Genomic DNA, 27,896 nt, shown 5'->3' with positions numbered 1-27,896 from the left:
ATGAATTCTTTTTTGTACCTTTAGATATTCTTTTGGATAGTCATGCCACCCACTGTTCTCTTTCCTCCTTAATGCTATGCCTTTTAAAAACTCCTTTGTGTAAAAGGTCTTCATATTTTACTTTCAAAGGAAATACCCTTCCCCCCTTCCTTGAGAAAATGACACACCACACGAGACAGCCCAAACTGGTCCCAGTACTGCTGCACGAAGGGCCACCTCTCACGGCTGGGAAAGGATTACAGCTGAGCCAGATTCCACCTGCACATAACCCAGGGCTCAGGGCAGAGCTGGCAGAAGAGAATGAAGAGAAATCCAAACAAGTGTGATGGCAAAGCTTCCTCCAAAGACAGCACATAGTGCTTAACCGCCCTTCTTCCCTTCTCGTCCATGCAGAGCCATTAGAGTAATGGGAGCAGCACTGAAAGCTCGGGCAGTGCTTCGCAGAGCTGGCAGGAAGGACCCCATTTTCTCATTAAATAGAAGGGAGAACAAATGGAAAGAGAGGTTCCTTGGGACTGAGCTGAGCCCCAAACTGCAGGATGGTGCCAGAATTGCCATGGACAGAAATAATCTGTCAGATTCCAAGTGAAAGAATTGCACAGATGCCAGGAGATAACCTGGAGCATGAAAGGAAGCTAGGACTATAAAAATGTTGGAAAAAGAAATTAGGGGAGGGGAATAACAGGGCACCAGGCAAAATATGCAGGAGAAATCGCTGAGGCTGCTCAAATGCTGGCCCATGATACGGGGCAGGATCTCTTGTGAAGCCTGGACTGAGGTCTGGGTAGCTCTCTCCCACACTGCCTCAGGGAAAGAAGCAACTGAGGAGGTGTACTTTCTACCTTTCCAAATAATGACCCTATGTATCCCTTTCCTTTTGACTCGCTCGTGCAATGGGAATCACATGGGCCCACATAGGTGAGAGGGACTAAAACAACAGCTTGGCCTACTGAAACAGTCTCAGGTGCCATGGGCTTATGATAAAAACTTGGATTTCTGTTAACAACCCTTCAAAGACCAAATTCCCAACACTCTCAGCTCTACTACCTGCTTGGAAAGGAGGTGCTAATGTTCTTTTTAGAGGAAAGATATCTCTACAGCTACAGGCAACTTCTGCCTTCTGTACTGCAGTCTCTCATCACAGGTTTCACGGTAAAACTGAGTAATGCACACCAATGGAGCCAGGCACCTCCGCACTGCAGGGTCTGTACAAAACCTCGCCTTACCAGCATCCAACCACTTAAAAAGATTTAAAGGGCAAGCCACTCCATGTGCACATAACTTTGTTTAAACCAGCCTCTCACTCCGGCAACTTGCATACCAAAACAAGCAGTTTGGAAGGGCAAGGACAATGAAACCAACTGAGTCCTGAGATTGTTTCGCTTACTAAAAAAATAAGTAACAAAGGACATTTCAGGTGCTAGGGATGGAAAACAGTAACACTCTGACCTTCCTGCACCAGCCCACAGAAATGATCAGAATCAAAGCCAGCGAGACTAGTTTTCCAATTCAGTCTGACCTATGCACAACAAGAAAAGAGCCAGTAAAGTAATTTATTTCCATTCCTACAATTTGCAACACCAAGCAACAGAAAAGGACTTGTTAGTATCAGGAGTATTTTAACGGTGTTCCTAATTTAAAGATTACTGCTGTTGCAGACAACCCACTAGTGATCTGCCATCTTACTCATGAAACTGTTAGAGAGATACTGATGAAGCCTATAGTAATGCCAGACAAAGTAATAAAAAGCCTCCTTGAATTTGCAAATTTTGAATACAGAGGCACCACCTCTCTTTATGCTATTCTACCTGATTTCTAACATATTAAATAAGATCACCCGAAAAATAAGAGCTGAAGCAGCTTAATTCAGCCTTGCCTTGTTTTCTACTCACTGTTACATACGGAGACTTCATATTAAGTTACAACCTAAAAGAGCACTATCTTTTTAAAAGAAAGTATAAAATAAGAACAGATTAAAAATGTAGAGAAATAACCAAGTTCATTCCAATTTTTGTATTGCATAATGTATATTTGTGGAGAACGTGCTATTTTTAAGGTAGACTGTACAGACCTGATAGTCTTAGATACATCTTATATATGATATATTTAATATATCACTTAAAATATCTTCCAAAACAAAGCATAAGTTTTCCATAAATCACACCCCAGCAAAACATATCTTTGGACATCAGACTGGATAGAGTCTGAAAGGAGATGCCATGACAGATAGCCTGGACAACAGAAGCTGAAGATACAAATTCAGAAATTTGGTCTAACAAATGTTACTAGACTAACAAAACAGACCAACAAATTATCTAAGTGGACTAAGTGATCAAAATTTACTGCTGATTTTCATTACAAAACAATATCCAAAAATGTCCTATTTTATTTCTTAATTTGATCTATCATCTTCTAATTCTTACACGATTTTATTAACATTTTTAGTGAAAAAGAAAAAAAATAAAGGTAACATGGCTAAACTACCCTTCAGATTGCTAAAGCCTCAAAACTCTGATACTGCCTTTCAGCTCAATGGGTTGAGTCAGCTTTCACCTGGTCTGTTTTGTGAATATATAGAGAATTAAAATTTGTGAAGTGTTTTGAGCATTGCAAGTGTCAAGTCCTTTCCTCTGGCATGGATCGCAAATCCAAAACAGGGGCATTCATGGATAAAGTTTCATACTATCAACATAGAGAGTGCTTGTAAGGGTCCTATAAACCCATTAAAGGTTTTTTTTCTGATGATTTACAATTCAGCTACAATTCTAGAAACAATTCCAGAAACAAATGCAAGAAGGTGATCAAGATTTCCCAGGTGCTTTTCAGAAGCCGAGCACACCTGCAGATGGATAAAAGACCATGAGTACGTTAAAAAACCCTAAACCCTAAACACATTCCAGTTTTTCTTTTTATATAGTCTTTTCTCCATTAGAAACTTCTTATATCTTCAAAACAAGTGCTTTTCCAACAATTTATTTTACAGAGCTGCTTCTCTGCTCTTCCTTCCCTTTTCCCAGGGGGAGCAGGGGCTTCACTGATCATGTGCCACAACAGCTCCTGATTAATTCTGATAGACAACCAGCAGTTAGCTGGCACATCATCATCATCGCCCTAGGACGAACAATAATCTGCCTCACCATCTGCTCCCAAATTTATTTTTAACCAGTCATCGCTCCCTCCAGTGTGGAGAGTGTGGCAGGAATGGCAGCCTTCCCCCGGAAGTTTTGTGCTGCGAGGCAGTGTCAGAAGCCGAGGGGGGACCGCCCAGTTGCATGCCCCTGAGCATCCCAGTGGATAGGAAACAGATGGATAAATGCAGCATCAGATGAAGGAAAACTGCATCTTCACCACAGGGGCAGGCAACTGCCTGTTCTCTTCCAGCAAATAAAGAACGCCTGCTGGTTTTTCAGCAGTTTGATGAGGTCCAAGGAAGTAGGAGAACTAGGGGAAAGTGATGTATGTTGACTAGTCACTAATGAGAATATGCATGCCTACTTTTTCTGAGGCCCACCCAAAATTTCAACACAAAAAAGCTTTTCTGATCACTTCAGTTCACCTCTGAAAGTTAAAACTATGCAATGATCACAGACAGACACTGCCCCATATGAGCTGTGCTGTGGTGCCAGTTAGTCTTAATGTATGACATCCCTTGGGTAGCATGGACTCGGTTCGTTAATTTCCTTTGAAAAGGAGCAGGAAGATGTTACATCTCCAGGGGAAGGTAGCTGGGAGGCGGGGAAAGACATGAGCACAGGCTTGATGAAGTCATAAGGCAGGGAAGAGGTTCATTTTGTAACTGCACGGCCCTGCTCGCTGCCTTCACATTCACTTTCAGTACAGTAGTACAGTCCAGCAGGTGCCAATCACAGGGTCACCGTGGACGTGCCACTGCTCAGAAGTGCTAATGTCACCAGCAAACTGCAGGTGGACAATGTCATATGTGGAAACTGATGTCATATTGTAATAGATTTAAAAAGAAATCAGGTGGAGCTTAAAGCTTTGTACACCTTATAAAATGAGTAACACATCTGTGATATATCATCAGCAAGATCTGATGATGATTTCCCCACAGAAAACAGGGAACTGTTGAAAGCAGGCTCTGTGCTACAAAGAACTGTCCAAATCTCAGAAGGATAAACACAAAGGGCAAAAAGAAAAGATTTGATAAAGAACAGAAACATAGATGAACCTTAGCAGGTCTCCAGTCCAGCCTCTTGCACAAATGAGGGCAATCAGACTTGACTGCTCATGTCTTGAACCCCTCCAAGGGTGGTGTATTCATGCCTAATTAGATGTTGCTACTTTTGGTCTATGGTTGGTCCAGCCACCTGTGAGAGTCTATTCTTTTCCTGCCAAGTTATGAGAAAACAAGCACTGATAAACGAGAACTTTGTCCTTGAAGGAAGCATCTTGTATAAACTATAATTAATTGGTACCTCACTATTGGCTGATGGTCCTTCAAGGGCATTTGAAGGAGAAAGTGAAGAGGAGGGTGATGAAGTAAGCCCCCAGACTCATTTAGGAAAACCCCCCCAAGGTGTAGCACGCAGGCGTGGGGAAATTCCAAGGTACCCACGCATGCGCAGAAGAGATACCACTTGCATAACGGGGGAAGGACCGAAGGCCTCTAGCTGGACGGTGCTGGCCACACCTGTCCAGGCAGATGTCACTAATTAATTGTATAAAAAACAGATAGGTCGTGCTGGGAGGGGACGCGAGCTTCACATCAAAGGACAACATTGCCTTTTGTGGGGATGCCCGCTTGCGAGCCTGCCGACACTCCAAGAATGCAGCTTTTGCTATGGGTAATTCTAAGCATTCTGGGGTCAGTAAGATAACTTTGTAAGCATCATCTGAGTGAGAGGGGGAGTCGTACTGAGGGCTTATTTTCCTCCCCTTTCCTCTCTCTCAGGTTCTCGTTTTGTTAGCCACCTCTTGGTAATAAATATTGTTTTGTTGAGCTTTCAATGGTGTACTGGTTTCAGTTTCAGCATCCTTCCCTGCTACAGGTGGAGACCACACAACATCTCTAGACAATCTTGCCTGAAGTGAAAAGGCCTTGTATCAGGCTGGACCCTCTCATTTTGCTATATACCCATCACTTCTTGTCCTCCTACCAGGCACCACTGCGAATATCCTGTCTTTGTCTTCCTGGAGATCTTGTCATTATAAATGCTGAAGAACAGCTATTAGATGTGATGCAATCTGATGCTGGACTGTCCTTCAAAACATCCTCATAAGCAAACCAGGGAGAAAGGCTAAAGGTGAATTGACAATAAGGAGGATGCACAACTGAAAAATATTCTCAATTAATAGGTATCAATAATTTGGTATCAGCTGGGATAATCATACAAAGCAAGGGTTTGACCACAGCATTTTCTAGTGAGTGGCAGATAAGTAAATTTTGTGAATTTAGTTCACAATTTAAAGGGCAAGGGTTACAAATGCTTTAGGAAACAGGACTGCAATTCCAAATGGAGAAATGCTTGAAATAAATATTATGAAACTCAGTAGAGACAGGCAGAAAATGTAACACTTGAGTTTAAAAAAAAAAAAGGAAGGGGATCATTGTTTTGGCAGCACACTGCAAAACCCCTCAGGTTTATAACAGAGGACAAAGTCAGGAACCAACCTTGTTGTGCTGCAAGGAAAGTAAGAGAAAATCTGGCTGCTATGTATATTAATAACTATGTCGTGCAAAGCATGAGTCAACAGTATGTTACCCTGCTTTATTCTTCCCCATGAATATCTCTCCTGACAAACCAGGTGCAGTTTCAGATCCCATACTTGAGCATGGGAACTAACTGTAACAATTCCAAATGAACAAAATGACACAGCATAACATGTGTTTAATTAGGGAAAAACTGGAAAGACAGACTTGTTTAGTTTTAAGAAGGTGGTGGTAGGGAACAGCAAATTTTGGATATTAAGTATGCTACAGTAATGAAAATGGTGACAAACTGTTCTTCAGTTTCACAGATACACACAAAAGATTACTCACAGATTTAATTTGGGGTAAAAAAACCTTTAGGTTAGGGTATTGAGAAAACTGATGATAAGAAGCCTGGAATATGCTAGTCATGGAGGTTAAATTTACTCTGCTTCATAACAGGATGATGGGCTATCTCTTCTAGCCCTGCAGCTCTGTCTGAAAATAACCTTCAGCATATTCTGAAATGCAGATATTTTTATAGTATACTCAGTCCCTACTTTGTATCTACTTTTCAAAGAAGAAACATACATAATGTTTTTAAAGCCGCAAACATAAAATTGACAACCAAGCATGAGAAATTCAAACAGAACTTCCTTCCCATCACTGGGGGCTGTATAATAAATAAGATTGCTAACAACATCTTTCCTTGGAAAATTTGATTCCGCATCATCGTTCTGGTTCAAACAAATGCTTTATCTCCTGTTTCAGGCTTTCTTCTGTACAATTTAATCAACAGATTGCCAATTTTTGAACACATTTTTCCACTATGCTTACACTGAAAGCCAGCAAGCCAGGGTCACAGCAACTGGAGGGTACCAAACCACACACCTCCTCTGGAGCCCTGTATTCCTTACTGAAACTAATTCATCAGTGGTGCAAAAACAGTGACCTGAAAGAACTGGTTGAATATCTAAACTCCATGCAACAGTGTGCATCCAGACAGAAAATCTGGCTCTTTTAGGAGATACTGGAGTCACTGCAAACGATCAAGTCAAGTGCCCTCTTGCAAGCACAGCAACTTTTTGAGAGCTGAGTGATAGGATACACCTTTCCCTTGCTGCAGGAAGGAACAACACAGGCTGCCTCATCTGAACAGTAGTGATCCCAACCAGGACACTCCTGCACACAGAGCCAGTGACCCACAGGACAGTTCTTATTAGTTCCGCTTACTGATATTTCAATCAATACCTCACAGATTCTGAATGCCTTTCTTGCTGGGATTGTAGCAAACACTTGCACCAGTGCCTGACACACGACTGACAGCCCATCTGCTAACCTGTTTAAGTGAAAGTCACAGCAGTGTGTTTTACTTTAACACAGTATTTCATGTCTGACTTGGCACTGAACATCTCATGATGCTCTTGTCCTGTTTTCCCAGTCACCAACACATGCAGGCTGAAAGAAGGGTATAAAACTGCAGGCTGATTCCTATGAGAAATACTTGATCCTCGCATTTCTTCTATTGCTCCTGGCACACTCACTCACAAGGTATGCTGTGAGGCACACACTTACCCCTTTGGGAGACTGTGGATAGAGCGAACTTGCTGATTTCAATGTGAGCTGGAAGAGAGCTTAATCCAACTTGAATTCATTTAAGCGATCACTACTAAAAAAACCCAAACCAGTAAAATTCTTGATCCTCTGTTCTTTTAAGCAGTTTCAGAGGTGAAAACAAAAATGTACAGATGAAGATTACCTTCATACTCAAAACACTGTACAGAATCTGAGTCAAGATATTTGTTTGTGATAGATGGTTTTAACATACCAAAATAAAGCACAGTAGAATAATAATGACTAGCATAAAAACTATTTTAAGATGAAGTGATAAGAGCTTGCTTTCATAAACAAGAAGTTTTTTTAATTAGTAGTTCTCGATGAAAACTAAAACCTGTTATTTCTGTAGGACAGTTCAATGTCTTTCCTGGATTGGACTGTCCTACAAAAGAGAAGTTTAATACACACCAGACCATATGTGAGTTTAACTTTAACATGTGACATTTTAATAGGTCTTCCAGAGTCACACAACGAAACTGGCATTTATATGGTGCACATGACAGGTAGAGAGGGCTCTTCCCACTGAACTTAAGACACTTAAAACCAGACAAGGACAAAGGGGATAATAGCAGCAGGGCTCCCTTCACTGGCAGCAGAGAGAAAGAAGTGCCATTACAGCCCACTTGAGTGTCCATGTCTGGTCTGTAAATGCTTAAGTTTAGGAAAGATGAATACCTTGTCTAGTGTCAATGCCTATCCTTGGGAAGAACCTCTCTTTCCCTCTCTCCCATTGATCAAGCTCTATTACTGGAACATTTTCTAAGGTTCTGCAAATACATTTTATTTTTAAGCAAAACCAGTATTGAGGTTAATTTTGGCTTCCTTCCAAAGTCTTCAAAAGAGTACAGGAATTAGTTGCATCAGTTTCCTGAGCTGCATTTTATTTTTATTTTAGCAGAATTAACTAATGAAGAGTGCCATCCCACATTTCATATTATGCAGCACAGGCAGACGAAAGGTTCCACAGCTTCAAATTGTGACATCAGAAAGCAAATAACAATATCCTAGCCTTTCAGGTTTTCTCCGAGAAGAGAATTTACAAGCCTGAACTCAGAGTATCTTTCTAGGTTTGTCACTAACGTATTTCCAATTAGGAACACATCATATACACATCCATTCAACTAATGTTTATATACATATATACCTTCGCAAGACCTCACTGTAACACTGTCAGGTTTTGCCATTAGAGAAGAACATTACTGACACAATTATTAGTTCTTTTTAACAAATTAATTTTGCTGCCAATAGGTGCCAGCATATTTTAATAATATAGATGAAGATACAGCTTAGTGCAAGCATCTGATACAGCATACAAGGCAGTAAACCCATTTGCAGAAAAACAATATATTGCTTTTCTTCTCAGAAGACAGGGCATTTGCAGATTGTGTCAGATGCTTCCATACAAAAGTAAGAAATAAAGCTGCAAATCCACCTTAAAAATGCTAATTTACTGATGTTTTAATATTAGTTGCTCGCTCCTTTTCAATCAAAGCCAGAAAGCTCCAGTACTGTTCTGTTTAGATATTTCATGTTCATCACTGCAGTAACTGCTGGAGTCTGATGTCAATAAATTTCCTTCTCTACTCTGCTTTGCATCCTGGAATGTATACATTTTCCAAAAATGTAACAAATAGTATTAGGAGTACTTCTCTATTCCTGTATTAAACATACTTTCTTACAGAGCAAGTTTCCATCAAAAATTTATCTTCCCACACAGATCAAGGATCTTTCCTTATTTACACAATCCAAGATCCTACCACTTTTAACAAAAAGCTCCAACTTTCCTAAATATTTCCAAAATAATTTTGCCTCCTTCACAACAATCTAAGGAGTGAAGTAATTTGTTCTGGTTCCATGTGAACGCATGGGAACCAAGGGATGTTTTGCCTTAGAGCTATGACAAAATAAGGTGAATAGAGAATAAAAACAAAAGCAAAATCTCAAACCACATAACCTCGCTCTGCTGGCACCTGCACCAATCACCTGCTGCACTAAGAAAAGAAGAGCTTCTAATGGGAAGCAGACACAAAAGCAATCACTTGTTATCACTGCAACCCCAAACCGCAATACTCTGAATTCTCCTTGGGCAGAGATGAAGAACACCGCTAAAAGTTAGTGGCATCCCCTTCTGTGTGCTCCAAGGACTACCTTTTAGCTAGTTCAGCTAGTTCATCATGTCAAAAGTCACAGCCATCCTCATTTTATCTGTTCATTGCCTGACTGATCCACATGCAAAGGGGTGCACAGAAACATGTGATACAGGTCAAAGATGCAAAAGAAATCTTGATTTCACAACGAAGTATTCAGTACTTATAAAGTATTTACTTCATAGTCAAGGAAAGATTTCAGTGGCAGCAAGAAGAAAGATTCAGATTTTTTACTAACAGCAGTCAGCAAGAGATCAAGGTACTTTATTAAAATCCATGTCTTCTAAAGAGCCCAAAGCACTGCCTTTCCAATTTATAAACGAATCCAGAGTCTGATTTAACCCTCAAGCAACAAAATCATAATGCTCTGGATTAAAAAAAATTTAAAAAAAATTCCAAGACAAAGATCCTGACACTGGGCAAGAGACTGGAAGTTATCTTTAGAAGGTAAAGCAGGAAATCTGAAGCTCTGGTGTCCAAAGTTTTTTGATTGTATATCCCATTAGTAAAAATTTTTTTGAGCACACTATAAGGATATCTACTTATAAATGATACATGTACTACTGCAGCAATATGTTATATACCTTATAAAATATACACAAAAATAGAAATAGGATGAGATAAAGATAAAAACCTGGCTTACAAGTTTTTTATTAATGGTACAAAATGTATTTTCTTACTATTCCTCACACCTCAATGGATTGTTTTGCATGCATCCCACTTTGGAGACTGCTGCAGATGGCTTTCTCTTCTGCCTTCCTACTTCCAAGGACATCATCCAATATCTTGCAGCTCAGTGAGGAACAGCATTTACTTTTTGCTAACATTTTTACTTTTTGCAGAGAAAAAGCAACTATGATGGCAGCGAGCCCTGTGACTGGAATTCAGGATTGGGGAAGGGTGGAGCAGAGCTAAGACTCACAGCCCATTTTGTAAGGGATTATACTTCATAACACACTTGACAAAAACTGGATATTGGTAGAGGCCAAAGTATGGAAGAGAATTTACTCATATGGAGGGAACTGAGCAGGCATATGAGCTATTAGAGAAAAAAAAAAAAGTGAGCCAAATCTTAAGTTTTAGAGAAGTTAAAGTATAATCAGAAAAATGGGAGAAGGAAGAGAGGATCTTCAACTACTCCATATGCTTATCAGCAAAATAAAGAAACACAGTTCAGATAAATTAATCACAAAGTGACTGCATAACTGATGGAGAACACTTCTTTTAGAAAAAATCATGGTTTATTGTCAGCCTTAGAGGATATTTCAAGAGTCTATCCTGGTTCACTTCTATTTCATACTTTCTACTAAAGACTTTGAATGCAGAATCGTGTATTCACATGCAATGTACTAGTGAGACAAAATTGGAATAGGCGGCAAATCCTTGGTAGAAGACACAACCAGAACGAAAAACTGTCTTTATAAAGAACTACAGAAATTGTCAGCAGTCAACAATATGATGTTTAGTAAAGTCCAAAGCATCTTGCTTTTTCTATTATTCACCCATACCAGGACTTTACTTTCTACACTGCCTACAGATGATGAATGTGAGCCTTACAAAGGCACCTTTAGATTGGCAGAATAGGTATGAAATTAATTATGTCCTATCACCATTCAGACACTGCAATATTAGGGCACTTACAAGGACTGGTGCAGACAAGATCAATGTGAGTGCCTATGCTTTAAACTGTATCACTAGGGATATTCTCAAACAAGGTAACTTCTGAGTAAGAGGCCAATTCCAAGCTTCAACCGCGATAACCTGAAAAGGCTTATCACAAAATATATTAAAGCATTTTGCACCACAGTTCAGAGTAGATCTTAAATGAAGAGTCATCACAAGTTGAAGAATCAATGTTTTGACACTGAGAATTGTATAGCATACCTGTAAGCAAACACTGCCATTACATTAAAGACAGTGACTTTATGTAGCCTTAAAAAAATAAATCAGTAAATGTTTAAACGAAATTTTTTGCCATACAAATTTTGAAACAGGCAGTGATCTGACAAGAAAACAACAACTTACATAAATGAATGCTCAGACACAGATTTCCAAAGCCTATTTCCTGTCTCTCAGCATTCAGTAGCTTAGAGGGTCTTAATGCTCCTTTCAAAACTGATTATAAACAAACATACGGACATTAATTGCAAATCTTTCTGCTCTCACAGGGAGTTTCAAATAGAAGGCCCGCTGTGCTGTTTACTTGCTTTTGCTTTCCCTTTCCTTAAGTAGGCACTCGTGCCTGGTGCCACAAACGCTTCTATCAAAGCAAGCAGAACTGGCACAACTCCAAGGTAAATTGCATCTTGCTGTTAGAAATGCACCAGATTTGATAGAAGTGAGCTAATGAATTAAAATTCAAATAAAAAAGGGTTAAGAGAAGCAGGCTTTTATTCCTTCATATGTGGAAGAGCGGCAGTACTCCAGTGAACTTGAATTTGTGATATAACTCATCACCTGCATCCTGAAGAAGGAGAAGCAGGGTATAAATGATTCATTTTTGGCAAAGATAACAAAGTCTCTTTAAATCCAAGAGAACAGTGAAAGGCAGAAGAACCTCAGAAATTTGTAAACACTTGTTTATCATTTTGTCTTCTAATTAAATATAAAGATGACATTCTGGAACAGCGCTGAAGACCAGCAGAGACTTATCAGTATTTCTGAGGCACTGGTCCTACTCATGTGGGATACAGAGACTCAGAGTTGCACAGAATTGGAGACCTGCAAATAATACTCAGTAAGAAAAATTCTGCTCCAAAAACTGGCAGTCTAACCAGACAAATCAAGCAAGTGTGAAGAAAAGGTGTTATACATTTCCCATTTTGAAGATGGAAAACCTAGGTAGTAAGTCATAAAGCCATGCAAGTACGAGACAGAAGGGGGTCTCTGGAGCTCAATCCCAGTTTGTCAACTCACAAGTTTAAGCTGTGGTATCTAAATGACAGAGTCACCCAAGGAACATTTAGGAGGATCCAAAAGTTGCATGCTGATGTTGGCACAGGTCAAGCTCAGGCTTAGTCACACCTTCTCTGCTTCTGCAACTGTAGCTGTTTGTCCCTGCATTAGACTGCAACCAGTACAGTCTTGACAACACACAAGGCGGCAGATCCTTAACACTCAAATTCCTGGATGTACACTACACATTTGGATGACAATTATGATTACATTTTGGAAGCAAATATTAAACTGCTGAGAAGCACAGCAGACTTCATTGCCTGAAAGCAGCAAGTTCCTGTCAGCTTTACAAGTTACTGCTTTTGTGGGTCATTAACTTCCAGCTCCAGGCAGGTTTAGATGAATCATCAAAGCATTTACCAGTGGCAAGACCCCTGGCCAAGAGGGAGGACTACAGGCAGGACTGAGGAACTCGATCCTCAGCGAAAACATTCCGGTCTGGACATCCAACATTCAGTTATCACATAAAGTATTTGGGTGATAGTAAGCAGCTCGACTGTGTCTTGAGCACACACAGACTTCCTTGCGTGAAATACTTTAAAATCCCAAAAAGGATCAAGTCAAGCCTAAAGGTTTAGCAGATAAAACATCACATAGAGCAGGCAAAAATTATTTCCTCTTCCTTCATCAGCTTCTCTGACATTTTAAAGATTTTTACACCAATATTTTTAGACAGACATACATATTAGTCAATTTAATTACAGCTCTTACTGTCTTCTCATATGACAAAAATGTGGGGTTTTGTTTGTTTTTAAAATTGATGTGGTCTGCTCCCAAAAATAATCATATATTCATTTGATCTTGTTAACAAAGCAGGAAGAACCACTGAGACTGCCATCTCTCCATTTCAGCTTGAGTGAAGATTCACAAATCACCTAATCTTTTGTCTTTTATGGTTAAGTTACATTCTTGTCCTCCACTCACTGCAAGATCCTACATCTGCTTTTTAGGCTTGAGGGTAGATAAGCAAAACCTTTTTAATCAGTTTCACCAGCTCAGTGCAATTATTATGGAAATTAAAAAGCAGGTATCTCTTCTCTCAACTCCACTGAATTACATTCAGAAGTTGATAATCTTTTCTTTGCAACTTAAAACTACAGTATTCAAGTATTCCCATAATCATGAACATTAGAACTTATATACTCAAATCATGCAGTAAAACTGCTAAATGCATTTATCTACTTGTCAATAGAAGAAGTTTTCAGAAGCAGAGAAGTTCAACTCTTTTTCTCAGCCTAAAGTCAGTAAACTGGATCATACTGTTTCAGACTAACGGCAAAGGTAATCCAGAAAAGAGCCTGCCTTAGCTCCACCTGTAGGCACAACCAAAGAGCCTGCATCATTAGACACTTGTGTTAACTTAATGTTAAGTCCCCAAGAACAAACAGGAGAGCATGAATAAAACTATTAAACAGCCCAGGAGGAAGAAAAATTTTGACTGCAAAGAGAGAAAATTCTTCCATGATGCAATTTTAGACTGGCATTATCAGGGCAGTTTTGTATTATTGAGCTTTCTCCTGTTCTGTTAAAGCAGCTGCCTGTTTCCTTCTGACACCCAGATTTCCTTTAATCATTGCAGACAGGATGCTGTGTTCTGACGAAATGCCTTTCCTGGACATCCCTGGTGGAGGGAATTAAAAGCCTTGCCAAACCTTTTGAAGTGCAAATCTTCACCAAGTAGATTTCATGCCTCTTCCTATTGTTGCCTCTCACAGAAGAGTACAGGTTAGGTGGAACAGTGGACTGTTTACTTATCTTCTAAAATGAATCTTGTCTTGCACTTGCCATCTCCTAATCTTTCCATTTTTACCCTCCTGTTTCTGCATCCCTAAATCTCATATTTATCAAGCAAAAAAAGCTTGTTAACTCTAGATGGTAAAAAAGTTTGTTCCTCAAGCAGCAGAATCACTTAGCTTCATAGCCAATACGGCTCAACAGAATTTCCCTCTTCAAGCTCCATTCCTGACCTACAGTGTGCTCTGGGAGACATATATCTGTACAGGTGGGGCACACCTGAGCCTCTAACTTCTACCCTGATTGCACTCTGGGAGAAAACACACCCAGCTCTATCTTAACACACCCAGCTCTGATCTTAAACTGAAAGCCAAAAAGACACTAGTTTTTTTTCTGGCCAAGGACCAAGTACAGCTATACAAAGACAGTCCAGGGGCCCAGTCAGCAGTTTAAAATACATTTCTCTAGAGCACTGTACAGGATACAAGTTAATAAGCTCTGCCAGGGGCCACAGCAGGTTATCAGTGGAGAATGAGGAATGCAAGGTGCTCTAAGGGCAAAGTAGTGCTGTAACTCAGCTGTGAAACAGCAACTTGATCATAGCCTGCAATGTGTACGTGGAACTGCCTATATGTATTTATTTCTTGGTCATAGTTTGAGTAGTAAACTCAAGAAAATTCAAAAGATACCAACAAAATTTGTTTCTACATTTCAGAATAACATTAACATACATGTCATGCTACAGTTTCCCCTTCCCACTGACCTGGGTTTGCAATTAGAGAAGAGGAACAATTTAATCTTTAATGCCTTTAAAAAAAACCAAACCGTCACCTTCAGAACAACTTTATATTATATAGAGGAACACCAAGTTGCTCATTCATCTCAGTGTGTAGACCATTTTTAGATGAACTAAATTAAAATTACTGTAACATAATTTTTAAGCAAAGACATTTCTCTTGAAAAGGTAAATTAAACATTCAAAAAATGGACCACATGAGAGACGCATCAAATTCAGAAGTGCCAGATGATTTAATATGTATCCAATATAAAACTTGAAGAGAAGAATCCTTTCCTCTTCTCAGTAAGCTATTTCTGCTCCAGCTCATATGCACAACCTCAGCAGCTCTGAGCTGACAGAGTTCTTCCTTCTGTCCTACTGTGGATAAATTAAGCCAGACAATAAGCAGACAAAGACGCAACCAGACAGTGGGAATATCCAAAGGAAACCCATTGAGATCTATAGACAGGTGTTTTTTCTTTCAACCAAGAAGATTATATCAAAATACAACTGAGCCAACATGTTATACCTTCAAATTGCATCCAACAGCAGAGAGACTGCAATATAAGTAACAGGATTCTCCAGGAGCTCTTGATCTGACTTACAGATGCCCATGCCTAAAAGGATGACACCCTTTGCAGCTGGTATTTTCAAAAGAACAGCAAGCTACTAGAGAAAAAGATAGGAATGCTGCAGTCCAGCTTTCATCATAGTAAATGGCTCAGCAATATTCACAGATTTTACAGAGATCTTCTTGCTGCTATCTATTTCAATTTGCAAAGCCAAGAGAAAAGTTAAAGTGATAACCTTTATTTGAAGGGCAATTATTTCTTGCACTTCTAATAATAAAATGCCCTTTGCAGACAAAAAAAAAGCATCAATACTGTAAGTCAGGGCATGCATTTATCAGATAGTTTTTTCTAATCTAAGAGACACAGCACACCAGCCAGAGGTCAGTGTGGAATACAGGGAAGTGACCAGCATTCTACAGGCAACAATCTTATCCTCTGGCCTGACATTCTGCACAGCACAGGCTCTGTGCACTGCCTTCACCTATTTCTCCATCAGGCTGAGAGATCCATGGTTACACCAGCTGGTTATCTTTCAGACAGGGTGCCCAACCTGCAGGGAATGTGTTCAAGTTACAGATGTAACCTACACATTTCTTTAAGCCATTCTACAGACTAGCCTTACTTTTAGGAAAACATGCGTTAATTCTGATATGTTTTTCTCAGTTTTTCTTTCCCTGTGGCTCCAAGCCTTATCAAAGCTGAAGCAGAGAGTAAAGCTGACAGCTTTTGCCAGGAATTTGAATAGAAACAGAAAAACTAAGCAGAGCATGGACAGTTTCCTTCTGTTGGTGTTTGCCAAAAGCTCTCAGTGGCAGCACAGACAAACAAAATGTGCCTGTAGAGTCAAGGAAAATCACACTGATGGGTTTTCATACACTTGGAAAGCTAACAATGATAACAAAAATACACAACTTCACAGAACATGAAGTTGTTAAACACAGAACTGTTCTGAATCCTATCTTTTTCAAGGGAAGCTTTTGTATGCCAACTTACATAAAGACTGAGTCCTCATTTTGGCTGGTTAAAAGCTGTAAATTGTTGCAGTAGTAGTAGTACCATAAAGCACATGCACAGCAGTATATGGCAGACAAAGATATCCAGAATGCCTGTTCTGAAAATCATTGAAATTGAAGGACAAGAATCAACAGCATAAAGATCAAATAGGATTGACCACATAGTGTGAATTTATAGAATAAATAGCTCCAAGTGATTTATTTTTTCTAATGGCTGGACGGGTACTAGAAATGGACACAAGAGCTTCTCAAGAAAGGGCAAGGCAAAAAGGGAGAAGAGGAAGCATAAGAAAAAAAATGATAAAACAGATAGGACAGGCTCAAAAGTAATCAGATGAGGAAGTTTTGAAGCTCACATAGAACTTGCCTGAGGAAGTGGAAATTCAAAACAAGATGAGAAGACAGATGTGTACTGAACAACTCACTGGGGATGAAGTGAGAAGCTGAGCACTCAGAAGAAAAGGCAGTAACTCTAGAAGTCAATGCATAAGACCAAAGCAAAAAAAAAAATCAAAGACCAGTCAAATTTCTAATCTCAGTAAGGGGGCCCAAGCCATACAAACGCTCAGCTGCACACAGGCTGCCTGAAAGTGATATAAGGTGCCTTGCGACAGGTACCGAAAACCAGTCTGAACACGTTATGTGTGATTTTGTTACGAAGTACACAAATGACGGGTGAGAGGCTGACAGTTAAACAAGTGGGGTTAAAATGATACCCAAGGTGTTGTCTTTCCTTCTGTAAAACTGATATTGCTGCCTTCAATTTGTTCTTCCCAAATTACATTTCATATCAGCACACAGAATAAGAAAGGCACCCAGATACACAGTATGTTACATTACAGTGCATTTTCAGGAACAGTAAGACCACTATACCCAGAATCGTTCAGCAAACCAAGAGCAAACTGTGGGAGGATGAAGAGTAGGCAAGTAATTAACTGCTATGACTTCTAATAGCAACAAAGGACTCCAGTGATTACAACTGCAATTAAGACCATCCCAACAAGCATCATCTTACCAATTCACACTACCCACTTGTCTTCATCCTTTTCTTTCCACTATTATTCACACCTTATCTAATTGAATGTTATCATGAGGACACTTAACGTATAGATGTACGTAAGAGAGATCAACTGTAAATATTTTTCTTCACAGTAACAGAAGTCAAAGAAACACAAGCATGGATAAAAATTATATTGCAAAGATAGAAGAGAAGAGAGGAAAAAATACTTCATCTAGTCTTGTATTTTCTTTCTAACATCAAATTCACTTGCTACACTGGTATCCTGATACAGTTTGGTATTTAGAATACCTCAGGAAATCCAGGGATGAATTAGTGTGATCCGCTGTGGGATCTCATTTCTGCCACTCCTTCACTTCAACCCCACTCTCCCTTTTGAAGTTTCTAGTCACACACTTTCTTTCAAACTGACCTTGAATCTGACAGTTAACTCCAACACTATACTAGATTTACAAATATGATTAGGGTAGGAGAACAGGATACATAAGAGACCTTCTTCAGCAAGATCCAATTAATCATGCTACAGAATACACATCCATGAACATAATTTCCCATTTTGTGACATTCAATAGATTAATCAACCCAAGCCTATCTGTAGAGAGAAAAGACAGCACCCTCTACTGGGTGAGAAATGCAGCTCCTCCCATCCTTCCCCCACTCTCCACAGAAGGCACTTCAGGGTATTTAATTCTCAAAAAATCCTATCCACAAGATGGTATCGAGTTGTTTAGACTGCTCTGCGATTCAAGGGATTGGCCTGCAGAAACCAAATTTCTGCAGTTTCTACATTTAAAAGCACAGAGAAGAAAATTCTTCCCAGAGGCCTGTGTAAGAGACTGATGAAGTAACATCCTATTTCTAGGTGGTTTCACAGGAGTGAAGAACTGTTTCTGATTTCACAGAATATTATGAGTTGGAAGGGGCACACAAGGATCATCCAAAACCTTTATGTCAAGTGTCCACTGTCAGCCCAGGTGTGGCAGTAGACTGAGTTCAGTAGTGTTATTCACATCACATGTCTAACATCTGGCTTTTCCTACTGCTCCTCAACTAAACTCTTTCTTGTACATCCCTGCCTTCAGAGACAGCTCTCATCTTGTTTAAGGGAATGACTGCAGCTTTCCACCCTGTAGTGGTTTGAGCCAGGTTTTTTTCCCCCTGAAACTAGGAAAGTGGTAACCCCCAGGGGGTGGTGACCCTTGGGGTTTGACCCAATCAGTGCTCCTGCAAAATATAAACATATCTCTGGAGACCGGAAAAGAAGCAGTGGTACTTGTTGTAGAAGAAGTGGCCATGTTGTAGAAGCCACGAGGAAAGGGCTCAGGGCCCCTTGGGGGCTTTGCCCCCCCCGCCCCTGGCTGGGGAGCTGCAGGGACTCGGAACAGTATTAAGACTGGGCTGAGTACCTGTGGCTAGGAGCTGGGGGAGTTTCTCCCCGGTAGGCAGCAGTGGGAGACACTAAGAGCGGCAGCAGAGCAGCAGTGGACGGAGGAGAGCAGTGGCAAAGAGCCAACAGATAAGGAGTGAAGTAAGCAGCAGAAGCCGGCATGCAACCGAAGCAGACACAGAGTTGTCTGAGGAAAAGGAAAAAAAGCAGCAGGAAGAGAACCGAGCCACTGCAGAGACAGAGTTTCGGGGGGTAAGAACTGAATAACCAAAACCCCCAAACTCCCTTGGAGACTCCTCTGATGAGAGAGGAGGATGACTGGACTCACTTGAAAGAGTCTTGGAGTGCAGTATGCACTACAGAGAGGAGCCAAGAAGCTCCGGCCTCCTGAGAGATAAGCCAGGACGGCCAAAGGAATGTGTGTGTGTGGGGTGACCTTGGCCCCCCTTGCTGCAGCTTCAGAGAAGCTGGCAGCCATCTTTGAATCAGAGCATGGGAGCTCTGCACAGGGGCTTGATTTCCCCTGAGGATACCAGACCGTCACGAAGACCCCGGTGCTTCGTGATATGACCGTGGTGGAGCAACCTTGTCTGGGGTGAAGCAGCCCACGGAAAGACCCTTCGTTTGGCGTCGAGGGGCCGAGAGGGGCTTGGAGACCCCCCTCGTGTGCATTGGCAAGGATCCAGCTGCAACTGCTTCATGAAAGACACAGAGAGCCTGCTGCCTAGGGAGACCTGCTGCTGAGAGACTGGAAGGGGTCTTTTCTTCTTCTTCTCTCCTGGACTATTATTTGGAGGGAGAAGAGATTTGGCCCACTGTAAATATTATTATCATGGTAGAGATAGAAATAGAGTTAAGATTATATGTAATGTATTATAGTATAAGTATTTATTTATTTGTACAGTCCTGTAATATATTCCTTCCCCCATATTGAGTCTTGTGTTTTTGTCTGGAAAACCCATCTCACATGGGGTTGAGATGTGGGAGGGGGGCTAGGAATCAGGAATTGGATTTTGAGGCTACTCAAACCATGACACACCCGCATAAGATTTTATCAGAAGAGCAGCTGCAAGCTATTGCCTGCATGCAGCACCAAGAGCGATGAAATACCAGAGTACAGGCAGACAGCAGGTGACGGCACAAGTGAAAGGCAATGATTTGTGTTTCAAGCAGTTATATTAGGATCTTCCAGGAAAACTACAATCTTTTTCTATCCTCAGTCATCCCATCTGAAACACAAAGCTGGAACTAACACTTTTCATTCATACAGCATTAGTATTTTTCCTCCTGCAGATTACAAAACACTCAGAAAAGTGGGCAAGGACTGTCTGCTCAGCACATAACAACCCAGTCTGCACCAATTCAAAGGCACTGTCAGGTCAATAGGCAAACTGCAAATCTGCAAATTTTCAACCAGAAAGTTCTTCTCAGCTTTGGTACAAGTTTCCATTGCAAACTTTTGCAAATGAAAGCACTGTGCATCCAGGCTGTTTGCCTCTAAAACCAGAGGTTACTGATACTGCTTCTTTGGAGGCAAGAGTAAAAATCACCACTGAGGAGAAAGTGTGACAGCTGGAGATCTGTTCTAGCTCCTCATTTAGAACAGATGGGGCTACAACTCATGACCTGGGGATGCCATGCTCAGAGCCAGCAGACACTCACTAGTCATACAACCAAGCGACTACTCCGGCACAAGATTGGTTTCTTTTCACTTTTCAAAACATCCGTTTGTGAGTTGAAGCAGTAGAAAACTCCAGTTTTTTCATCATCTTGACTTTTACCATCTCACAGTTTTTTAACATTACACAATTCCTGTCCTTGAACTTCCTACAAGTACCAGACAAGGGCTGTTCAACTTCTGACAGCATAATAAGTTTTTGGAGCTTATCAGGGTTGAGATATTGAATGGCAGAAAAAGAAATAGAGAAAAATCTTAAAATACTTTTCAAAACAAAGATCACACTCTCAAAGTAACTTTTATACTATTTAAAATCTACATTTAAATTTACCTTAGTGGCAAACATGCTACTCTGTTACAAATATTTTTCCCAGTTAATTGGATGAACAGCAACCAAAGCACATCTGTACCTACATGCACTGAAAATATATCCTTCTTACTATCAATTATTTTCTCTCAGCACGTACACTTCTACTTTCCCAAACCATTAATAATCACATCTTCTGATGAAAAAATAAACACTTCAGTTTATTTCAACATTATTCAGAATAAAAAGTAAAGCACAAAGCCAAAAAAGAGCCACTTGACAAGTAACTGCTAAATCTGAGACAGATGCAGATGCTGTGGTAAAAATAAATGAACTCTACACACCCAACTTACAGACAGGCTCTTCACAAGCACTCTTAATTCACAAATTCCAATAGAATGACTACAGTCATTGATTGGTTCTGGAAATCTCACCATCACTAATAAGGAAGGGCAAGAGCATCTTCTAACTCTTCCATTCTACAACAATAGCTCAGAGTTTGCATTTCAGTTGTAGCTAGGGAAGAGGAAAGCAAAGCAGAACAAAACACAGGACATCAGAATCATACCTATTTCTAAACAACAAGGACAAAAACCAGATCAGTGAAACAGGGTATCTTTTAACAACAGATCCTCGGTATAAGTGCAGCTTGGTCTAGATTGGTGCAGAGGATGCCTTCCATGCCCTACCTGCTCCATGGACTAACAGACTTTGGCCCTGAAGGCCTTTTAATTTGCAAAATTTTATCAACATAGCTGCAATCTAAAAGCAGCTCAGGTCAACCGTGACTGAAGTTATGTAGCTTTCAGCTATCCCTTCAGCAGTTGTACTGCCATGAGTTTCAATGAGTGGGAAAGGTTTATGTATAGCACTGATAAGAGCTAAAGACATCCTTGGAAAAGGACGGCTGTTCACTGTCCTCACTAAAAAAACCCAAACAAAATTGGCCAGTTATTCACCCAGAACAAAAACAAGCAGCTGCCTTATGGTTTGGAGAGAGTTTGGCACCTTAAACAGTAACTGGAGAACTCTATCCAAACTGGTATTCCATTTAAAAGCTCTCGAGAAACAGCAGTATCATTGTGCACTATCTAGATGAAGCTTTCATTGACTTAAAAGATAAACAGAAGACACATAAATTCTAGACAGTATGTTCTTATTGAAAATAAGGTAAACTGGCTGTCTTGTTATTTGCACAAATACTGAGAGAACCCAACTGTAGCATACACGTGTCGCTGCCTTTATATGATAAAGAAATACAGCACACTCTCCGGAGGTGGTGGAATCGGAAAGTCCTTTATTCGAATCTCCCGCTCCCTTTTATATCCCTGAACCATGTGATCTCCTTATCCAATGGGGTTGTAAACCTCGGCGCATGCTCTTGTGGGCGTCTCTGCCCTGGTACATCCCCTCGTACCTCAGACACGCCCCTACACCCAACTGCTGGGAATTGCTGAGAAAACAGCACTCAATCTTTCCTTCCATCAGCAAAAGTAAGACAACTCATGTGCCAGTGAATGATTTCACGTTGTGGACAAAGCCAGTGCCTGTACTGCAGACAAACCCTTGGTTGACCTCATCAGTTCTTGGAGCACAGGCCTTGTTGTCAAAGTCAAATCCCAGCATTGCCTTCAGCATCTCCTTGACAGCCAGTCCTTTGCTCTTGGAACTCACCACCCACACAGGCTGAGAGCCAATGGCCACAGGCCTTTGCAAAGTGTTACAGGTGCCCTTGGGATCAGTGTCTCACACTCCCCACGATGTATGTTCCCTGCACAGGTTCTCTACTCTCTCCTTGCTGATGCAAGCTGCAGAAGCACTGTTCCCCTACAGTCCAACACACACATCCATAGCAGCCAGAGATGATCATGAACTGTGGGGAGCAATGTAGAGTTTCTGCACTTGGTGGGGAGTACAGAAATTCTGTGCTGGCACTGCTGGTTTTGGTGCTCCCCAAGGAAGCAATTTCTACTCGCAGAGCTGCGCTGGATTTCATCAACAACTGTTATTTGACTTAGTGGATTCTGCTTCTCTAGTACTAAATAGCATTTTCATGGTTGTTCAAGTCAAAGGAGTTTCACAGCTTCTGAACTTTGGAGGCAAAAAAGAGGGAAAGTGATTGGCTGAACATTTGTTGGGTGTTTGCTCTTCACCAAAACAGATTAGACATCAGTAATCCTAAATTAAAATCTTCACTGCTGCTAAACAGGCAATTTTTACCATTTCTCATTATGCTACCTGACACAAAGCACCACAATCCAATGTTTCTGAGAGCTCTCCTGACTTCTGCCCTTTTATTTTTGTGAAAAAAACCAGGACGTAGAATTCAAAAGGAAAAAATTAAAAAGAAAATTATTCAGAAGGTGGAAGCCTAACACCCAACCCCCCTGGCCTTCCCGACAGAATAATCCCAGACTAGACTAGCAAAACAGAATCTCATCAGTTGCAGGTGTTCTTCCTTTTCTTCCCTGGCACAGAAGCACAAAGTATTTGGACTGCCCCTTTAGAAAATGACACCCAGAAAAAAACTCTTATTTCATATGCATGAGACAGATATGCACTTCCACTGAGACTCACACTTGAAAAAGAATCTTGTTTACTCCCAACCACAGACAAGTCTGTAATTAATTTCTTTTAACTTTAGTGAGACTGCCTTACACTGAGAAACAGGGCTGTGCAGTATAATGCACTAGGCTAGGAGAATATTAAACAGTAACAACTCACTCCTTGCATGACCATCTCTAAATTAAAAAATTTTGCATACTAAAAGTAACTATACAAATGCACTCTCTGCAAACTACCTGTAAGTCTTACAGTTGACAGGCAAGACCAAGTTATAGTGAAAAGGCATCAGCTTCTAACAAGGACAGACTGCCTGATTCACCCTTGAGTTTGACTGTGATAAGACCTCCACTCTACTGCTTGTCACTCAGAAGCATTTTACCAAGATTGCTATTTGTCTGCACAGACTGTTTAAGTCTGTACACGTTACTTTTGTATTTTGCTCAAACATTTACCACCTGCAGAAACAGAGTGCCCTCTAGCTCCGGCCAAACTCAAGAGAATTCTCCTAAGACACTCTCTCCTTGAAGTCCAGCAGTCAGAAACACAGGAGGCAGCAAGGCCCTCTGTTACCTGTACTCTTACCTGTCCTGGGGTCAAACAGTTGGTTGGCCTCCAAATCTGTGAAAGTGCTGAAGCAAATGGGACATTTAAAAGAGGCGCGATTGGTGGAGTCTCTTTCATCTGTCTCAATCCTCCTCCTCATGTGGTCCAGCTTGTACTTCACCACGTTCACCAGAAGGCGGTAGTTGATGAAGTAGTAGTTATGACGGGTGGTTTTGCCATCCGGAGCCGTCTCGACCCTCATCCTGCATTTGATGAACTTGTCACCCTTGAGGGTGTTGAGAACAGCCCGCAACTGCTTCCTATCAAATTTAAGGAGCTCTAGCATGTCCTCCTCCTTCACACAGGCGTTCCTGATGAGAATGTCCAGAGCCAAAGCATGTTCAATGCCATAAAAGCCACGCACCACATATTTGGCAAGGCGTTTGAGAGCTGCTGGGACCTCTGTGAGGACGTCTGGGTCAGTCATAGCAGGTTCAGATCTTGAGCTTCATGTATACTGCAATGAAAAACAGGCAGATGGATTCTTAGCTAGTCTTCTAACTTCCGAAATTCTTATTTATCCTACTTAGAGCTAAGAAAAGGATGGGGTGCTTTCCATTTCTCTTTCCCAAGCCCTGTACTGTCTCCTTAGGTGTTCATAATGCCAATGCTACAGAAACAGAATTATGTTACCTCTCATTAAAAACAAAATGATGGAAAACTTTTTAAAAAGCACACAAGAAATTGGTACCAAAACATACTGCAGATTTCATTTCTACTCAGTCACAGCTGGAGTAGCAAAGCTGTCCTGAAGCTGAGCTCCAGAAGACAGCTTGATGATCAGCTGAGGTTTGTAGCCTGGGAGAAGCAGAAAAAATATAGCACAATAAAGAAAACAAAAATCAAGACACAGTGCACATGAAGAGATGACGTGTTTAAAAAACGAAAAAAGTATTCCATGAAGTACCTTTTGAGTCACTTACCGTGACTTAACAGGCTGTCTGTGACAAGACAATAATTTTCAAGTACTTCATTTTCACTTCGCTTTTCTCTGGCTTAACATCAAATGGCACAAATGGTCATGACTATTACATGCTTCTGTGACATATGTGGGAACATGTACAGAATCATATGCAAGGAATTCCTCATATTGTCAACCCTGCCAGATTTAGCCAGCAGACAGCTAAGAGCACTAACTCTTCTGAAGCAGAAAGCTTTGTCCAGTGAAGAGAAAAAGAGAAGGAATTCCATAAGGTGCAAAGGGTTACTGTCATTCCAAAGGGTGCTTTTTCCCATTTTCTCTCCACTCTTTCAAGTCTATCCATCTGTTGGCCATAACAAAATTCCTCTCCACTCATAATGTATGGATTTCCACATATGAAAGATTCAAGACAAGAATGAAATACTAAAGATGCTTTTGAAATACCTATTCAGAAGGCTGTACATCCAGATAACTTCGAATAAACTTTTTCAGTTACGATTCTTCTACGGTGGTTTAGGACATGAATAACTATTTCTTAAGCAAAAGATTCCTTCAACTCAAAAAAGACCCCAAACGTTAATTTCTGTTTGTTCATCATTGCTACACAGTTTTTATCCATGAACTAATATAAAAAATTGTAAAACTCTGCCAATCCCAATTTTCACTTCCATTAGATGTTTCAGACACTGTATGTGGACCTCCCCAATATTCAAGTCTATCAAACAAAGGAAAGCAGAGAGTGACAGCAGAGGAAAGGATCTGCATAAGTATCCTATTTTCTTCATCACTGTCACAAAATCTGTGATGGGATTTTTGACAAACACCATTACAGAACTTTTCTACGCTCTCGACACTAAGACATCTCCCTGAAGTCACCAACTCAACATGTAACCCAGCAGCTGCTGACTCGCTTCTATCAGCTAAGGCTTCTCAAAAATCTGTGATCATTTATTGCAGTAGCCTTCCTGGATTTTTTCTTATGAGAAACAGTGCCCGCTCAAAAAACTCTAGGTAACATTATCCACCGAAGCTTTACGTCTCTCCCTCCCTTACCCTCTTCGGCCACTGAGGAGGTATGGTTCTCTCAAGGGTTATGGCCAGTGCAACTGGAAAGCAATCAGGCTGTGGAATGTGAAGCTTAACACTAAATAAATAAGGATCATCCTGCCTTTTCTGCCTTTTAGGTAAGAAAAACACCTTAATTCTTTTCTTTTAAAATGCTTCCCTGCTTGAGCATTTCTTTTTCTCTAACTTAGGGACAACTGATATTCACAGTGCTCAAACTGGAATTAACTGAGCAACATTTGTTGACTGCTGGTGTGCAGGCTGAGAATAGCTTACAGAAAACAACGCTTGCATGTCCAGCTCCAGCTTCCCTTCAAGGAAATTAAATTAAAATACATCTATCACACCACGAATTAACCATGAAACAAGTGCTTCTAGAGTCAGTCAGCCTTCTTTTGCATGCCAGATCCATAGTGATTTATCTCACACAAAGGACCACTTTACAGGGCTTTGCATTAAAGGTAAAAGCTTTAGCAATAAAGGATGCCCCATCAAGACTTAACCATGCAGTATTTTTGAATCTCTAAGTCAGACCCAATCTAAATACTGTCATAGGACATTGTCCTTGAAGATCAATTTCATTCTGTTGGTATTTTTCAGTCTTTCAGTCACTTAAAGATAAATCTTGGTTTTGACTGCATCTGTCAGCAGCACACTGATACTATAAAACAATGTCAATGCAGAGGCTGGAGAGAAGCCTTTATTTATTCAAATTGATTAAATCTTACTCAGAACTTAAGCACAGTAAAGAATGAATGTAAAGATCAATTTTAAACAAAACCTGGCACCCCAGGAGATTTAATAAGTCAAATTTTGAAAGTCGAAAGCTTTTTAAGTGCTGATCTGAAGAGCAGACAAAAAAACCTTCTCTCCTCACCAATTCACTGTTACTAAAAACTTCCTTGTAGAAAAACTCGGCGATGGAACTTGAAGGGGCACAGTGACCTTCAGAACATCAGTTGCAACAAAAGAAAGGAGAAAAGTGTTTTTAAATAAGCACATCTCACTCTGGATACCTCATCTGAGAGCTGATGGAAAGCACTTTCTCTGCGTTAATAAGACAACTGCAGATTTCCACAGACACTTTCAAAACAGGTTTAAGGTACAATTTCTCGAATAATGCACTCAAACAGCTTAAACTGAGACCTACAAGGGACAAATAAATAAAACTAGATCTAAGAGTATACACCTTTTCCCTTGCTTTTCCGTAGTAGTTACAGATTTAATAATATTTCTTAGTGTCAATGACTAGAAAATATTCTTTTTTATTTAGTGAGACCAGGAGTTTTAATACAATTATTTCTTCTGTTCTACTGGAGATTTTGAGTGATGTCCAAATCTTCTGTGCCCTTAGGTAACAGTAGGCATCTTAACTGTAACACTGGTTTTCTTCCAGGTGGGGATATATGGAAATACAAGCATTCTGAAAACACCAGAAATCATTCTTCCCTATTATCCTCCACTTCAAAAAATGGATTAACAGAGTTTAAATTCTAAATCCTGCAGAAGACAGCCTTTGGGTGAAACAGCCAATCAACTAGTGTCATATTTAAGAAAGGAGAAAAAAAAAAAGGAGAAACAAAGCCATGAAAGAACACTGAAAGAACACCCTTAGCAAGCTTTGCTGCATGAAAGTCAACAATGCTGAACACAAATAACTTAGCTCTAAAAATGAGAATGTTGAGCAAACACTGATCAAAAGCAAGGGCTCTGAAAAGATCTGTATGGTTGGATGAAGGACATATTTTACATCATCATTCTCCATAATCATGTTCTCTCACAAGACACATGATACGCATGCACAAGACGGCACAAAAGTGAGCACATACCACTGCCAGAACGCACCAGACCAGGGTCTAACAAATTGTGTCTCTAGGAGAAGCTG

The 27,896-nt window shown here is 40.5% G+C and overlaps 1 protein-coding gene across 11 annotated transcripts in view; it reads right to left on the bottom strand.

Annotated features, from left to right (window-relative positions):
* GTF2E1 (general transcription factor IIE subunit 1) overlaps nucleotides 1-27,896 on the bottom strand; it is an 83,242-nt gene that overhangs the window by 50,589 nt on the left and 4,757 nt on the right. For all 11 annotated transcript variants that reach the window (XR_003533845.1, XR_003533848.1, XR_003533844.1 and 8 more), the window contains exon 2: nucleotides 24,004-24,481. Coding sequence is in view for 5 of the 11 variants with exons in the window: in XM_027681254.1 (XP_027537055.1) it covers nucleotides 24,004-24,451 (448 nt within the window). In the remaining 6 variants the exon portion in view is untranslated. The remainder of the gene's footprint in view (nucleotides 1-24,003; nucleotides 24,482-27,896) is intronic.

Source organism: Neopelma chrysocephalum, unplaced genomic scaffold (genome assembly GCF_003984885.1).
Source record: "Neopelma chrysocephalum unplaced genomic scaffold, ASM398488v2 Primary Assembly neopelma1_60, whole genome shotgun sequence".
Taxonomy (NCBI): domain Eukaryota; kingdom Metazoa; phylum Chordata; class Aves; order Passeriformes; family Pipridae; genus Neopelma; species Neopelma chrysocephalum.
Note: the sequence above shows the minus strand (reverse complement) of the source record. Positions and strands in the feature narration are given on the sequence as shown.